This window comes from Diadema setosum, chromosome 12 (assembly GCF_964275005.1).
Source record: "Diadema setosum chromosome 12, eeDiaSeto1, whole genome shotgun sequence".
Lineage (NCBI taxonomy): Eukaryota > Metazoa > Echinodermata > Echinoidea > Diadematoida > Diadematidae > Diadema > Diadema setosum.
The window spans coordinates 2,160,978-2,176,983 of NC_092696.1; the positions used below are offsets into that span (position 1 = coordinate 2,160,978).

At 40.2% G+C, this 16,006-nt stretch overlaps 1 protein-coding gene across 1 annotated transcript in view; it reads right to left on the reverse strand.

The window, feature by feature from the left end:
* Positions 1 to 342: 342 nt before the first annotated feature.
* The window catches only part of LOC140236279 (uncharacterized), a 30,461-nt gene continuing 14,797 nt past the window's right edge, over positions 343 to 16,006 (reverse strand). Inside the window, exons 5-18 of the mRNA XM_072316236.1 lie at positions 15,195 to 15,261; positions 14,563 to 14,801; positions 13,625 to 13,726; positions 12,718 to 12,918; positions 11,884 to 11,997; positions 10,939 to 11,073; positions 10,171 to 10,395; positions 8,224 to 8,418; positions 7,524 to 7,656; positions 6,953 to 7,110; positions 6,088 to 6,180; positions 5,473 to 5,659; positions 1,537 to 1,599; positions 343 to 623 (exon numbers count right to left, since the gene is read on the reverse strand). Coding sequence (XP_072172337.1) covers positions 343 to 623; positions 1,537 to 1,599; positions 5,473 to 5,659; positions 6,088 to 6,180; positions 6,953 to 7,110; positions 7,524 to 7,656; positions 8,224 to 8,418; positions 10,171 to 10,395; positions 10,939 to 11,073; positions 11,884 to 11,997; positions 12,718 to 12,918; positions 13,625 to 13,726; positions 14,563 to 14,801; positions 15,195 to 15,261 — 2,193 coding nt within the window. The remainder of the gene's footprint in view (positions 624 to 1,536; positions 1,600 to 5,472; positions 5,660 to 6,087; positions 6,181 to 6,952; positions 7,111 to 7,523; positions 7,657 to 8,223; positions 8,419 to 10,170; positions 10,396 to 10,938; positions 11,074 to 11,883; positions 11,998 to 12,717; positions 12,919 to 13,624; positions 13,727 to 14,562; positions 14,802 to 15,194; positions 15,262 to 16,006) is intronic.

Consider the following 16,006-nt stretch of genomic DNA (forward strand, 5'->3'; position numbering starts at 1 on the left):
ATCTCCCGCTCTTTGAATATTTCTTTCTCTAGCTGTGTGTCTCACGCTCCAAACTATAACGTTCCCCTACTTAAGTAATAAATATGTTTACAAATAAGGCCAAGATAGCACCAGACAGGACTTATAGGCCCTAGCCCATGTCTTCCATGGCCTTAGTACGTGGGCAAAAGGACCCCTGCCGGAAAAGACGTATAATTGACGCTTCGCTCTCGTACGCGCGATCAGAGTCTAGTTAACTGGGTGTTCCAGGCGGGAAAATCTCCCGTTAAAGACATGCAGTTTGTGGTTGGAGTATCTGAAGCAGCACTTCCTATAATGTCATGTGAGGAGTTCTCTGTACTGTTAGCTGATTCCTGCATCCTCCTTGACACGATCCGCCAAGTCCGTTCGCCCACAATCACAAAGTCCCTTGCATAGCTCAGCGATCCTTTCCTTCTTGTTTCTACAGGACGCCCTCTCGCGCCAGGTGTGCAGCACATTGAAAATGCGATCGACGGGTACATGATGCTCCTCAGTAATGTGGTCACAGTCAGCCTTCTTGAGGCCCAACTTCAAGGCAAGGGTCTTCCACTCAGAGCCAATCTTCTCCGCTAGGTCACTGAAGTACCTGTCACAGAGAACGTCTAGAGAGGCAGGAGGAAAGCGAAACAATAGAAAAGATTCACCTGTTAATAGATGATGTCACGGCGTAACATTATGCGCAAACAATCACAAAAGATTGGTATTGCGTGGTGGTCAAAGACAGTAACATTCACATATTTTATGTAAGAAGAAAGAAGAACAACGAATGGTATTTTCATGTGTTTGATACTTTTCATAAATCCATGATGTCATCTCATTACACAACGCATCCCCATGTCTTGCTTACAATCTTTGCTAAGGTTCAGATTTTGGTATAGAAAAAAAAATGCATCCTTCATACAAAGACTACTTTAGTTTCAATATTGCAATAACGGCACTGGAAAGAAGCCTTTTTTTTTCTCTTTGCAAAACTATCCAACACTGATTCATTTTACAACACTTTTTATGTCAACAGAAAAGTGCTGATGCAATGACACAATACCCTCACTTAGGTGAAAGATATAAATGAAAGCGATTGATATCATTGACAGCACAGCAGTTTTATTCTACCATTATATTCAGTTGTATTGAGAAGGTTAACAAACATCACTGCTAGTGGAACGTTTTCAAAACTGGGGGCACACTTCCGGGTTTCATGAACTAACAAGCCAAAACAAAACAAAACAAAACAAAACAAAGAAAGAAAGAGCCTTCAGCGCATCTTTTGGTGTGGGCACACTTCCGGGTTTCATGAACTAACAAGCCAAAACAAAACAAAACAAAGAAAGAAAAGGCCTTCAGCGCAACTTTTGGTGCCACTTTCGGATTTCTTCCGCTGACAAGCAAAAAATAAAAATAAATAGAAAATAATGATAAATAAAAATCACTGGAACATTCTTGTCATCATTTATTTCCGCAGGAAGGTATCTGAGGCAAACATTACCATGGCAACTAATCATGTGACAGGTAACATACCTTTCTTCTTCCTGCAGACGAGAGGACTCTCGCTCCCTTCGACCGACCCAGAGTGTTCCATACCTAGAAGACATAAAATACACACACTGACATGTTGGAATACAGGGTCAAACGATAAATTTCTCTGTAGTTTACTCGGTGTCCTGGGAATGGATATCTTTTACTAAAAATGATAATAGTATAACAAGTAGTTATATCAGAGTACCAATAGGATTAGCGACAACAGTGAAAACCGTAATGAAATTAAGAACGTTGATATTTATGTTAATAGGCCTATGTATACTAAAAATAATGTTGATTTTTAATTTAAAAAAATGAGAAAGAACTAAAACAATATAATATGCTCGTCAACAAAGTCTTCCTGCACAGATGTTACAAGTATCTTTAGAATAAAAGATAAATCTTTCAATAAAAGAGGCTCAAAAATGAAATACAGTGCTCTGCCTCATATGCTTAAAATGACTTAAACGAAGACAGTAATATAAAATGAATGAGTAATATGTGATTTATTCAACTTAAGCCCCCGTTCCACTATGCCGTTCTCGCTACGATTTGACAATTTTCTCAGGTCGGGAAGGATCGGGTAAAACCTGAGCCGATCTGGACACAGTACGATGTTAGAACGCTCTAAGTACGCTGCAGTTATGACTACCAAGTGCTTGCTACGCTCATACTACGATGATCGGGAATGAGACATAACGATCTCTGCCGCTGCCGGTACGCTTTAGAACGATGTGGCTACGCTGTCAGTGCGATGTTGCCGATGTTATCCGATCAGTGCACGCTGTATCTACGCTCTGAACGATCTATACGATCTTATCACGCTGTTACCCCGTTCAGAGAGCTGAAAAGTGCCCGATGTGCCCCGATGTACCCCGATTCGACTGTCGGTCTGCAGTCAGTCAACTTATTAGCATGCAGAACCGAAGAAATATACTGTGGACCCCGAAGAGGCTCCTCAACTCACGGTACTTTTGCATGCACAATACATATTGTATAAACAAAGACGTGCTGATTTTTCCAAGGCTTTTTCTTGATGTCCTTGCTTCCTCCAATTGTAGATGATTTCATATTCCTCAAAATTCTGCTATGTCCTCTTCCTCCTCTTTCAGCACCACGTGCAGTCTCTCTTTCTTCGCCTTTTGACTCTTCTTTTTCTTCATCTCTTCTTCTTCTTCGAAAATTACAGCTAAAATTACTTCCCGTTTTTGTGCCGATGTTACTACGCTCAGAAAGACTTTGTTACGCTCATCCCGCTGCGTTTACGCCGTCACTACGCTCTCTCCGCTGCGTTTACGCTGTCACTACGCTCTCCCCGCTTGCCGTACGATTAAAAATATGTCAGTTTTGATCGGGGAGATCGGGAAGAAATTTTGAACCGGTTCAAAATTTCTTCCCGATCTGAAAAAATGCCCGCTCCAACCCCGACCTCCACACGCTGCTGCTACGATGCTTCCGATCCCCGTACGCTTTTGCCGCTCTCTCCCGATCTGCTAGATCGGGACAGATCGGGGTCCAAATCGTGATAGTGGAACGGGGGCTTTAGCCATAGAATAACAAAGCTCCCGATTTTTAGTATTTGAAGAATATTGTTAGCTGATAGGGAAGGTGTTTTACATTCTCGATTAGAATTTCAAATGAACAGAAATACGTCATTTGACAATGTATAAGAATATTTCCCAAACATAAAACAATGTCTAGAAATATTTCCCGAAAATAAAACTCCACTCCACGTTAAAGATGATCATCGGAAATGCAATTATGGTGAATGAATCTTACATAGACGAAAATATAAAAAGGAGAAAATTTTATGACTCTATACGTTACATCTTAAGATTGCTACATCACCAAGTCAAATGAAGATAACGTCATAAGTCTTCTACTGGTTAATAAACTCATCTTCACTAAAACTCTGTTCAAGTATCTATCTATCTATCTATCTATCTGAGGATAAATTCAAATAATACTCAATAAATCTTTATCATCATATAGTACAAATACCATAGAATCATCAAATTATACCACAGTTCAAATAAACGAATCCTCGACTCGAGGCGTTTTATTGAAATTGACATTCGCCCTACATCGACGGAAACAAGCACCGATTTCTCTCGCTTCAATGGAGAGTGTTATTACTAAAACGCTGAATAATCGGTGCCTTTACGAAGGGCAATTTGTCGAGAGTCAATAAAGCAGAATCTTATTTCAGAATGAAAAATTAATAATCAGGAAAAGGGGTGGCAATCGGTAAATCAAACTTATCCCTACATGTCTTAAAGGAGACCTCCGGATGATTTACATATTTTTACATTTGAACAACTATAAATTAGTTATACAAAGGACAGAGTTTCAGAATTTATGATAATATCGATGAAGAATGAGAATAGTTTCAAAATTTAGAACAAATTGCAATGAACAAGGATGATGACATGGCAGAGTCATCATAAGAATGCATGAGTTGGGGCTCAAGGAAGCAGAACAAAAGAAAAACGCATGCATAGATTATACAGAGGTGAACTCGCAAGTAAGCAGTAATATAATAGAATTACACTGCACATTTCTGAAATATGTGCACTGCAAAAAGTCCGGTGTTAAATAGTGAACACCGAGCTGGTGTTAAATTTTCGGTGCTCATTTATGGTGTTAGATCAACACCTACGGGTGTCATTTCCAACTTTTATTCTTGAAGAGTTTCTTAGCAACTGCACTTCTTGTTGATTTTTAATTTAAACAGGACGATCAAGAATTTTACATTAAAATACTAGATTTTTGAAAAAATGTGAAAATAAATTTACACCAAAGTAACACCAGCTGGTGTGGTCCATTATTGAAGCTGGACGGGTGTTAAACCTTTGATATTAACACCAACAAATATCAAATCAACACCATGTGGTGTCATTTTTTAATTAACACCAGTACAGTGTCAAAATAATGTTGAAATGTTGAAATATTATTATATATATGTTTGAAGTGATTTGATGTACATACTTAACCCTATAGGGAATATCAGAGGGTTTATTTAGTTATGATATGTTTGCTATTACTGGTTGTTATGACAATTGTTAACTGAGACTCATGTTAGTCATATGTGTGTGCGTGTGTGTGTGTTATTTTGAATTTTCTGATATAAGCTATTTATTTTGTAAATTTAAAGTTGAGGGCTGAGAACGGTTGAAGTAGTTTGATTTATATAGGGTTATAAAGAATTGATATATTGTATATGTAATAGAGTTATAGGGTGTTGTTTGTATTCATTGTGCTCATCATAGATGTAATTATGTAATTGTGATGTAAAATGTGTTTGTATTGTCATGATCATTTTGTTGTAATGTAATGCCAGTGGAAGCCAAATTTCTATGTCTGACATAGACCAATAAAGAAATGAATGAATGAATGAATGAATGAATGAATGAATGAATGAATGAATGAATGAAAATAACACCAGGTACAGAGTCAAATTAACACCACGAAGTGTCAGGTGAACACTTTTCAACACCATCACAGTGCATTTTTAACACCTGTGGGTGTGGTCCTTTATTGAAGTTTGATCGGTGTTAGATTTAACCCCCTTGGTGTTAAATCTAACACCGATGTTTTTACAGTGTGAACCTTTTATGCCATCATCCTTCTTCAGTGTAATCTGTTTAAGGGTTTTCAAAGTATTGTTTCTCTGATCAAGAACCACAATGAATTCTACAAATCTATACATGGAGTTGTCAATTTATGTACTACATGATGTGAAATTATGAAAATCGTCTGGAATGTCCCTTTAAGTACAAAGCAACGATTAATGGAGACATTCCAGAACATATATCAAACTCCATAAGCCTATAAACTCTATCAAGGGTAACATTTCATTTTGGTTTGTCTGGCTACACTCATTAATTGTACTCAAGTCAACTAGCACGTTGAGTGAATGAGTCACATTTTTCTCACCGAACTTGGCCCAGACGGAGGCCACTCGAATGGCGTGCATACCACATCTCAGACTTTGCTTCTTACTTCCCTCCTTAAACGTCTTCTTCTTGCCGCACCTTGGACAGGCAAAACATACATCATACTGGATTCTCTTAGCCATCTGACGGCGGATACTGGCCAGTGTGTCGGTTAGAAAGGTCATGACCTGTAAGAGAGTAGTGTTCAGTGACAGTGAACTCGATTAAACGTTCGTTTAAGGTGCGTTTTGTGCGTGTGTAATGCGGTTAAGGTGGAACCAGTAAAATCTACGTGAAGAATTGACGATAACAATTTGAATGAACTTATCATTCAAACTTATACGAAGAACAGGTAGCATCGCATTCAGTTGGAATCGTATAATGTTGCCACAATGTTTAACATAATATAACCTATGTGGTGCCGTTTCTTTCTTGAGAACAATGCGAACAGTATAACTAAGGGGGTTATCAGTACATAACATGTTGTCGCTATCCCCTATCTGAAGACGGCCAATTATCTCTATTTCCAAGAAAGAGTGTTTTAACTTATTTTTGTCAACAACATTATTACTTTGTCATTATTCTCCGTATATTCAGAACCATCACCTTAACTTACCCGTTTCACAACATCGGGTTTAGGAGGATCAGTCACGTGACTTATGCCTGCGTCGTCTTCCGGGTCTGCAATGTCAGCTCTAAAGACAGTAATCTGTAGAGAAGTTACACAGTGCATCATGTTATACTGAATGCTACAGGGACTGGGTTCCCCATATATCATGTCGGTTGGATTGTTATGTTCATATTGTACAGTCTCATACCCTTGAAGTCCTGGGATACCAAGAGAGAATTAAAATAAATTTTGACTGTAATCTGATGAAAAATAGGGAAGTTTTAGACATTCAACATTTTAAAGTTTTGCTAATTGTTGTATGAGTTTTTGTACAGTGGTTATGAATATGTAAATGAGAATGAGCTAACCATGTCATAACCTCACAATTTTCCATTGATTGTGTACAAAAAAAAAGAATGACAAAAAATTAAATGTTTCTTTCATTGAAGTTTGGAACATGGTATTATTCCTGGTTGAATAACTTCAGAATAATGATCAGTTACACATACAAGGAATAGAGCCTTGGCATAATTGCGGTTGAATTAAAAATGGGAAATTTAAAAAATTTTAAGTACAAACTACGAGTATATGACAAGTGGTGAGGGGATGACATGTTCACTTTGCCGTTTGCATATTACTGTTTCCCGAAAAATTCACAAAACTTCAAAATATCCTAACTTCTTTATACCATTGAACTCGTAATATTTTACTGTTTCTTTTCAGATTAACTTATATTCGGACTGGACTTCCCCTTTAACTCTTACAGGCTGCAGATCACAACTACATATTTTTTATTAAGTAAAGAAGAATGACTATTGGTACAAGGCAAGCGATGTTTTGATATTCTCATCCAGTCTCTGACAATAATTACCTTGATGGCAGCTTCATGAGGTGGCAGCATTTCAAGTAAAACCTGATGATAGTCGTCTGGCATCAGACTGATTTGGCGGTAAAACAAAAGAACTGGTTCTCCGCCCTCATCGTCAATCCACCGCACAGTGCGAGTCATTAGACGGTGAAACAAGCCATCTTCATGATACACAAAATGACGTCAAGAGTTATAAGATTGCTTATTTGCAAATTGTTCAAATCACCAATAAAATAACATGGTAATAACAGAGCAGATATGAGAGGTTGTGACGTCATGAACTGAAATTTGAAAAAGCAAGTATGTAGCAGGATAGTGCTTTAAGAGAAATATGGAAAATTCCTTTATATTTAATTCTATAATTTATCCAATTTCCATGAAACCTTCCACTGTTCTGTTTCAATGAGTTTAAACTATTTTTAATGTTAAAGAATAACCACGGAGCTTGTTTTGAAGCTCCCTTTCACACATACTAGAATGTCTCAAACTGAGAAAATCAGTGACAAGAACAAAAGGGCCTCTTTAAAATCTTTATTTCGGTTGTTATTTCAGCCTAGGGAATTTGGGAACATACCCGGTAAGAAACCATGAAAATCCACGTAAAATTCTAACGACGACTTCTTGTCAATTTGCCCGATGTCCTCTCGCGAGCAAGACGGTGTTAGTCTGGATGGGACGTAGTACTGCTTCATGACTGATCGATCATCCTGTGAGTACAACAGTAGTGAACGTAAAGGGCGACGATGACAATATGATGAAAAGAACTCTCATTGTCCAACCAATAAAAAAAACATATTCCCTCATTTCTAAAGAGAATTTAAAGAGGCTCAAGATAAACCACTTTGCTGCGATAAAGGCGCCGTTCTCCCCTGGTAAATCTAAGTCTGCGATATAAGTGAGACCAGAGGAAAGTTACGCAACACGCAATATTCCGAAAAGTACTCCCGTGGTCTATTCATTATGACGTCATTGTAATATGGCGTTGAAATAAAGATGAGAGACAAATAAAAGTAAATGATATACACATTTGCACACTACCCTAAATTCATCTTATAAAGTTTGCCCTTTATTTGCAAGTGATAACAAGACTTGCATTTGATCGAGCGTAACCTTTTCTTGCAAAAGAATGAATCAGCAATTTGCAATTAATCTCTAGACTTACACCTTTGATTTTGTGGTTTTGCAATATTGATCGCAACTTTCTTACAACGCTCCCCCCCCCCCCCCCCAGTCTTGCCACAAGCACGCCGTATTTCTGTTACTTGATGACTTACCATTGTTTCCTCTCCATCGCTCATTGTACTCTCGGGTTTCAGGGGCGGGGCTTCGCAGATGAGGTCAAACTTTGCCATGAGCTGTACGAGGGCGCCCTTCTGCTCCAGGAATCCCTCCCACATGTGATGGATGAGACGCTCTTCAAGCACTCCGTCTTGCTCCAGCTTGGTCCAAGCATCGCTCACAATGCCGTCCTAAACAAAGCGACAACACCAAGGACTGAATTTCATTTAAATATCTAAGATTACGATGTGATGCCTCTGAAATCTGCATCAAAACACAATTCATCTGATTGAACCACATCGTTTGCTAATACTAACATGCACAGATCGGTGTACTTGCCATGAACATGCGAGAAAACTAGCACCTACAGCACCAGTCACTTCAATAATATTAAAGGCCCCGTCACACTATAGCGTATAAATCAGCGAATGCCTAGCGGATGGGCAAAATTTGGCAAAGTCCAGATACGCTCGAATCCGCTCGAATTCGCATGCAAGCAAAATGTGGTTTTCGAACGTTCGCCTAGCGAATGATGAGCATATGCTAACCGTGTTTCGAGCGGATAAAGTAACGAATGAAAGCGAATGCGTACAGTCCATCCAACGGATGCTAAGCGGACAAAGCGAATGAGCAACGAATGCCCAACATATGCAAAGCGATACTGTGACAATCACGTGACAGATCTTGGCTGACGCATACTTCACCAAATTATTTTGGGCAGTGACAGCGTCAAGTAATGTTGTGACTGTGAAAATGGCCCCCAAAAGAAGGAAGCAGAAGTCACCACCAAGTATTCCCGACGTCACTACCCTCGGCAGTCCTCAAGATTCCCCTAAAAGTGCACGTCTTTCTGATGATCACGTTGACGATGATGTTGGTAGTCCAACATTCTCCATTGCGTCTGGTGCCTCCAACTGGAGTCGAACTTTCACAATTCCCAATCTCCATGCAGAGATTCCCATTTACTACAGCGGTTTAGAATAATGTTCTCGAAACAAGCACTGCAAGTGCGGTTATTATCTACCATTTATTACTTAATGCCAGAATACGTATAATGAAATGTCATGTGGGGGGGGGGGGATGTGGCATAGTGGATACGACTCCCGACTCCCGAACCAAGGACCCAGGTTCGAATCCCGCCCAGTGCTTACATCCTTGGACAAGATTTTTTTTACCCACGATGTCCTTTTCGACCCAGGTGTATAAATGGGTACCTGGCAACGCTAGGGTACTAATAATGGCAGGGTCCTCTGGTAGAGCAGTGGCAACACTGAAGAGGCTACCTGGGTTTTTAAAACCTTTTTTTCTTCTTCTTCTTCTTCTTCTTCTTATTATTATTATTATGTGTGCTATGAATATCTATTTTTTTTTCTACTACGTTTAATTAACGTGTGTTGCTGTGCAGATTTGATGGCGAAATTTGGACGAACGGCGGACGCATAAGAAACGAGCAGAGCGACCAAAACTTTCGATCAGCGGATGCTAAGCGAACACAAGCGGATTGTCATTCCGTTCGTCATCCGCTCAAGATTTTGGACATGTCCAAAATCAAAATTTGACTCCGGCGGTTCTCTGCGAACAGCTAGCGGATACAGCGAACATCAAGCGGGTTACGAACGAAGAGCAACGGATGTGAGCGTATCTCCAAATTTTCGGATCCGCTGGGCATTTGTTGGCTCGATCCGCTCTAGTGTGACGGGGGCTTTAATAAAGCAGCAAGATCATATAACAATTAGATGATACTCGGATCACCTAACAAATGGGAGTAAATTAAAAGCTAATTTCACGGAATTTCAGTCAAGTCAAGTGTGTGCAAAGATCATCTTGATAGAGTTACTGGACTGCCTTCACGGGAAGTAGATCCTTTCTATCTCCGGTGCATTATTCTCGGGGGGAGTACACGTTGCTCTCGCTTTGACCTTCAATAAAACGGAAACACTTACCCTCTTGGATGGTTCCAGTACAGTGATGACCTGTTTGAAGACGTCAATGAGCCACTGTGGGTTGAGGATGACGATGTCTCGTAGGTGACTCTCCTCCTCCTCCTCCTCGTCCTCCGTCTCCACCTCACCGAAGTAGACAATAAAGCCGAGGTCGTGGTAGAAATGGAGCATGGTGACCAGCTCTTGGTCACTGTATGTACTAACTTCCCGCATCATATCTCTGACCTGATATGGACAGGAGAAAGACACATTATCAGCACATTACTGACAAGTAATATGTTGGAAGGAACAATGTAGTATCACTCTCTCCAAACACTTTGTGTATCTGAGTGCCCGGGTTAGCAGAGGAAAAACCCACAGCTGCGTGCGAACCGTCCGAACTCCTTGGCAAAGGAAAGGATTAACAAGATAACAGCAAACATTTTTCCTATACATTATATCAATTAAAAAAAGAAGAAGATGTATTCAATTTACTTCTCACACCTCAATAACTCGCAGGACAAGTGCACAACCGTTGGAACACGAAAATGACGTTCCGGGGTCTACGGAGAGTATACCGGGAATGCGGGTTGCATGGGATTACGGATAGTATAGGATTATGAATAGTGACAGGATTATGGAAGTATGAGGTTTGTGACGGCGCGGAGTTTAGGAAAGCACGGGTGTAAAGAGTGTCCGGGGCTATAGATACGTATTACGGGATTGTGAATACAGTCAAGAGCTATTCCTGAGCTGGAGAAAACTGGATAGTAAAGAGCAGCAGCATACCTGGTCGAGTGACATGAAGTTGATTTTGTTGCCCGAGAGAGCCTCTTCGAAGAGAAGATATTTAATCGGCATTTTCTCACCCATGTACGGCTCTTCCTTTGCCACTCGCTCTATGTGTTCCCGGAGAGCAACGATCTGGGAATTCACAAAAGATTCACATGTTATCATGATAACATTCTGTGTGAGAACCGGTGGTTTGTGGGATCGAAGACTTGGTACATCTATAACACAATAAATTCGCAGCCACCATTAATCGTAAATGTTGTTAAACACAATTTCAGGACTTCATACTAGTAGTGTTTGTTATAAATGATGCACAGGACAGAGTGAATCGTTGATAATTGGATGCGCGAGCGTAATTTTAGAACTGTTTAAACCCACGAGCGCAGAGAGTGGGCTTTAGAATGTTTCCAAAGTTGGACGAGAGCATCCAATTCTCACCAATCTACGAAATAGACCTGTGCGTCATTTGTGTTATAAAATGGGCCCATAAAATTAATGAAATTCAATATTTTTCCCCCATCATGCGTCTGGTACATCTACAACACTATGCAAGCTTGAGCCCTGCTTTCGGATATTACTGGACGCATGGCCATGCGGTTGGATTCTACCGGACGCATGGCTCTGTGTGGATCAGTACAAAATCAATTCATGATAATTGACCGATCAGATTTTAAAGCCCATTTCATGATATCAAATATGTGATGTGTGATGTGCAATGGTACCTTAGACTATTTGGCTTCTTTTCTTGCAGAAAAATAAAGCATTATTGTTTAAACGCACAAAAGTACACACGAAAACGTGTGCAAAAATGCTTCCCAATAGCCCGTTTCTAATTTCATCCTGAATTCAAATTAAGAACATTATTCATTCGTCTATGTCCCCCAGTCCTTATAATGCAGTTATTGGTTAATGATATAATGCCAATACTAGATTTATTCACACCTCCTTATCATCCTCCCCGAGACTATTGTCTACAGCGTAGTAGCGAGGTATCACGTGACATTCGTACGGCTTCTTCTGTATCGTCTTCCGGATAGCATCGAATGCGGCTTTCACCTGGCAACACAACAAATACAAGAAATCAAGAAACTTTGTGAAAATTGGCAGACTGTATGGCAGAAAAAGAAAGTCTTCTTAATCTTCTTAATCTGTTTATTAGAAATCATTTTAATATATCATAGTCACTTTGAACATGGAAGGAAAATAACACTTTAAACTCATAGTTGGGTAATTTGGGTACGATGCAGAAAGTTAAATGGGTAACTCTTTGGCACAAAGAAGAGGCGGCAAACTGGTGGTGACTCAAGTCTCCATTCGTTGAGGAGACGACTTCCTGGAGACTGGCTCGGTCACCGGGGAGGCTCGGGACAATTGAACATATTCGATTTTTTTCGGTCACATTTTCGCGGAGACTAAACTTTGTCCGTACCGACTCCGAGAGATCTGAACAACCTTGCAGAGAATGATGGCGATCCACCTTCGACAATGTGGAGACGTCGCGGAGGGGCGCTCCGCTAGAAGAGGGGAACTGATTAATATTCACTCTCCTGTGAGTGCACTGGATGGAAGAACATGGTTATCCCTTCACAAAACAAAAACCCTCGTCGTTACTTCTTTAGAACGCAGAAGAAATGATATCATCCTTTAAGATGTTTAAGGAACGTGTAGTTATCATTAAAATGTAAAGAAAATACGATATTATGAAATTCTGTGTTGTCTTTCATGAAAACTTACTCTAAGGCGACGACCAGATATAGATATAAACTCTCTATATACCTTTTTATCCCTTGCCTTGGCGTCTCCTTCTATACTTTGTTTATGTGTCCCCACGATGAATATAGGGGGTGATTTTTGGTGCGTCTTGCAAGTACTGTTTTTGGTAACCGAAGAGGGCGCTACAGCGTGAGCGAAGATGGAGTTCAGCCAGAACGTGATGAATTGAAGACATGTCAGCTCAGACTTCGAATTCTGTTTGGCCTGAGAAACAAAGATCGATAGAATCGGGTTTCATGTTGGTTTAGACCAAACAAAGTGACTGTGGTCAACAGTACGAGAAATATGATGAAAATTGTATATCTGCATTGTAACAAAAGTCAAACAATGTCATCGCTTGGAGGCCTCGGTGTTTCAAACGACATTGCGGTGTGTAAGTTCATCGTATACTAAAGAATAATATTGTACGAGTAATACGTCACAGTATGCTGGGATCTTACTTTTAGCCATAACGAGGAAAATGTGGGGTAGATTAGAGAACGGTGCGGTGTTTAGATTCATTTCAGGTTAATCTAATGCTACTGACAAACTAACTGTGTGACAGGACCATTGCTCTGTTTTTGTTTCCCCGTGTTTTATATTAATACTGTCAATTGTAAGAGTATCTCTCGAGTTTTCAATTAATCGTTGCGACAATTCTTTCACGTCAGACAGCACACTGCAAATGGATTTGAAGGACGACATTTAATCCTTGAGCCGAAAAAAGGAATTACATTTCGTTTTATTCTAAATCCACTGTGTAAATTACAAATTTATACATCCATTATACATCAATCAATACAACTATGCAGCAAAACTGAAACGAAAAATCTCAAATTCATGCCTCATTTCAACTGTTTGTTCATTTCTTTCTTTAAATCAACCCCTCCCATTATGGGACAGGAAAAGATTTTAAATCGTGATCGCCAACCGTTTCGTAGATTTCGTCTCTAGCCTCAGGTGGGACTACCGAGTGAAGGTCGTGACTCAGATCAAAAACCACGATGTAGACCGCACGCCATGACAAAAATACCTGATAGAAACACAGAGAGAAACAAATCAACAATAGTCTACATTTTCTGCTATTGTAAAGGACAACAGTTTAAAACAGAAGTATCCAAGAAGTCGTTACTACGCTTTAATACTCGCAAGGTACTCTTGCCACTTTCTACTTTCAACATAGAAGGCAAATCCCGTATTTAGTCACGGATATGACCTTCAGACGAGGATATTGTAAGTTTTGTTTGTCAGAAAACACTACAGTATGGGACTCAAAGGAAATTAAAACATCGTTCAATTGCCGGGGCCAAGAAGAAACAAATAAACAGTCAAATGAAAATCGTTACCTGACGGAAAATTGTAAGATAATATTTCTTTTCTATTAGGAGGAGTTGGGGCATTATAGGTTATTAATCTTGTTAAGTCGTAAGAGCAGAGAGCCTTTTCCGCATCCAAAATTAAAAAAAAAATAAATTAATTTTCTAATCTTTTCTTACAACTCGAGGAAGCTATTCATGACTCCATGAAATCAAGCAAATGTCTAGCTTTGGATTTTCGTGTCCTCATGATCTCTTTCTCTGTTTGTTTTACGAGAAATGGTAGTGTGTTCACATCTTTACTTCATTTGCTCATTTGACGTCCCTACATAGGACTCATTTTCTTCCATTTACACATTTATCCAACCCTCGTAATCATCCATTCTAGTAAAAAAAAATAAAAAGATATATATAAGTACACAGCATGTTACAAGGCTAATGACACAATAATCAGCATTTTGTGTGGATGAGTGTCACTTATTTGTTTGTGGTACACAAGAATTCCATATCCATGTAGTTCCGCTATAGATTTTACCGATAACATTGAACCAACCTGGTGGGTTGTGTAATACACATCGTGCCCCGCGAAGTCCCATATACTCAAAGAGACCTCTCCATCTGATGAAGAGTCAGGATTGGCTCCGCCCACTGCCCCGCCCACTGGCCCGCTTTGCTTCAGCCGCAACTGTTCCTTCAGCATTCTCTCCACCAGACTGGCGATTTGCTGTGGCATGGGTGGCTCGATGGAAGGTGACGCGGCGCCCGATGAGGGAGAGGGATCCAAAAGAGACTCTATGGGAACATCGTACGAAAGACTCTTCAAAGTAATTGTCCTATATTTATTGTATACTTCCCCCAAAAAACAACAAATTACAAGTGTCTTAACTGTTCTGATCATCATAAAGTCTCATTTTGTCCAGGCCTTGGCTGCGATGACCATTTGCTACCACGGTCGACATCCCCACAAGGTACAATGAATCTGATACCGATCCCACAGTCCAACTGATGTTACCCACTGGCGAGACACAACTGCTTACTAGCGAGACACATACACTTACCCAATAACGAGACACCGAGGCACACCTACCCGATACCAAGACACACCTACCAAGAAACACCTATCCACTACCATGATACATCAACTTACTTCCATGACACAGTTATTATCTACCATGACACACGCACCCATTTCAGATGGATTGAGGCCGATGCCGTCAGTCGTGTCTGGTCCTTGGTTCTCAGGCTGGTCTTTCTGAAAGGGGAAGAAGAGGAAAATATGATTCATCACCCGAGAGAACCTGTAAAATCTTGAGATTTTGAAGAGTGATGAATATATGTACGCTGTTAAAGTTACGTCTCTCTACTAGACTCTAGATTTATGCCCACAGACGTATGTCTTCGTACAAAATTGACGATTTTCACACGTACATATAAGGTCAAAGTTGGGACTTGCAATTTACCGCAAAGCACAGTTGTTGTTGTTGTTTTTTTAAAACGTTTTCAAAATGTCAATTGACTTTACAAAACGTTTTTATTATGTCTGCTACGTCTTCGTCATTAACGGATAATGGGTTTGCGTTTCACCATGTGGTAGTCCTGAAAAGGACTGTGGAAGAAGAGGAGGTAGGAGATAATGAAGAAGAAGTGAGAAAGAGTGTGAGTGAGAGTAGAAGGATTATTTCTTGAAAATGTGAGAGTCCTGAAAAGGACTGTGAACCACAGACGAGAGTAAGGAGAGTGAAGAGAGAGGGCTCGACTTTCCGGACAGCTTGACTATCCGTCCTCAGGAGTTCACATGGTGAACCGCAAACCCAGTATCCGTTATCTACACCACCATGCAAACCTCCTCCTTCAAAGATCATCTGATTAAGCTCTACGGGAAGCCTACCCAATGCACCACCCGACTTCTCCATCACAACCAAGCCAAAGCCGCTAAACTCACCAACCATCTCGCTTTCCCCAAACGCTGCCGGGACTCCGACATCATGCCCCAGGTA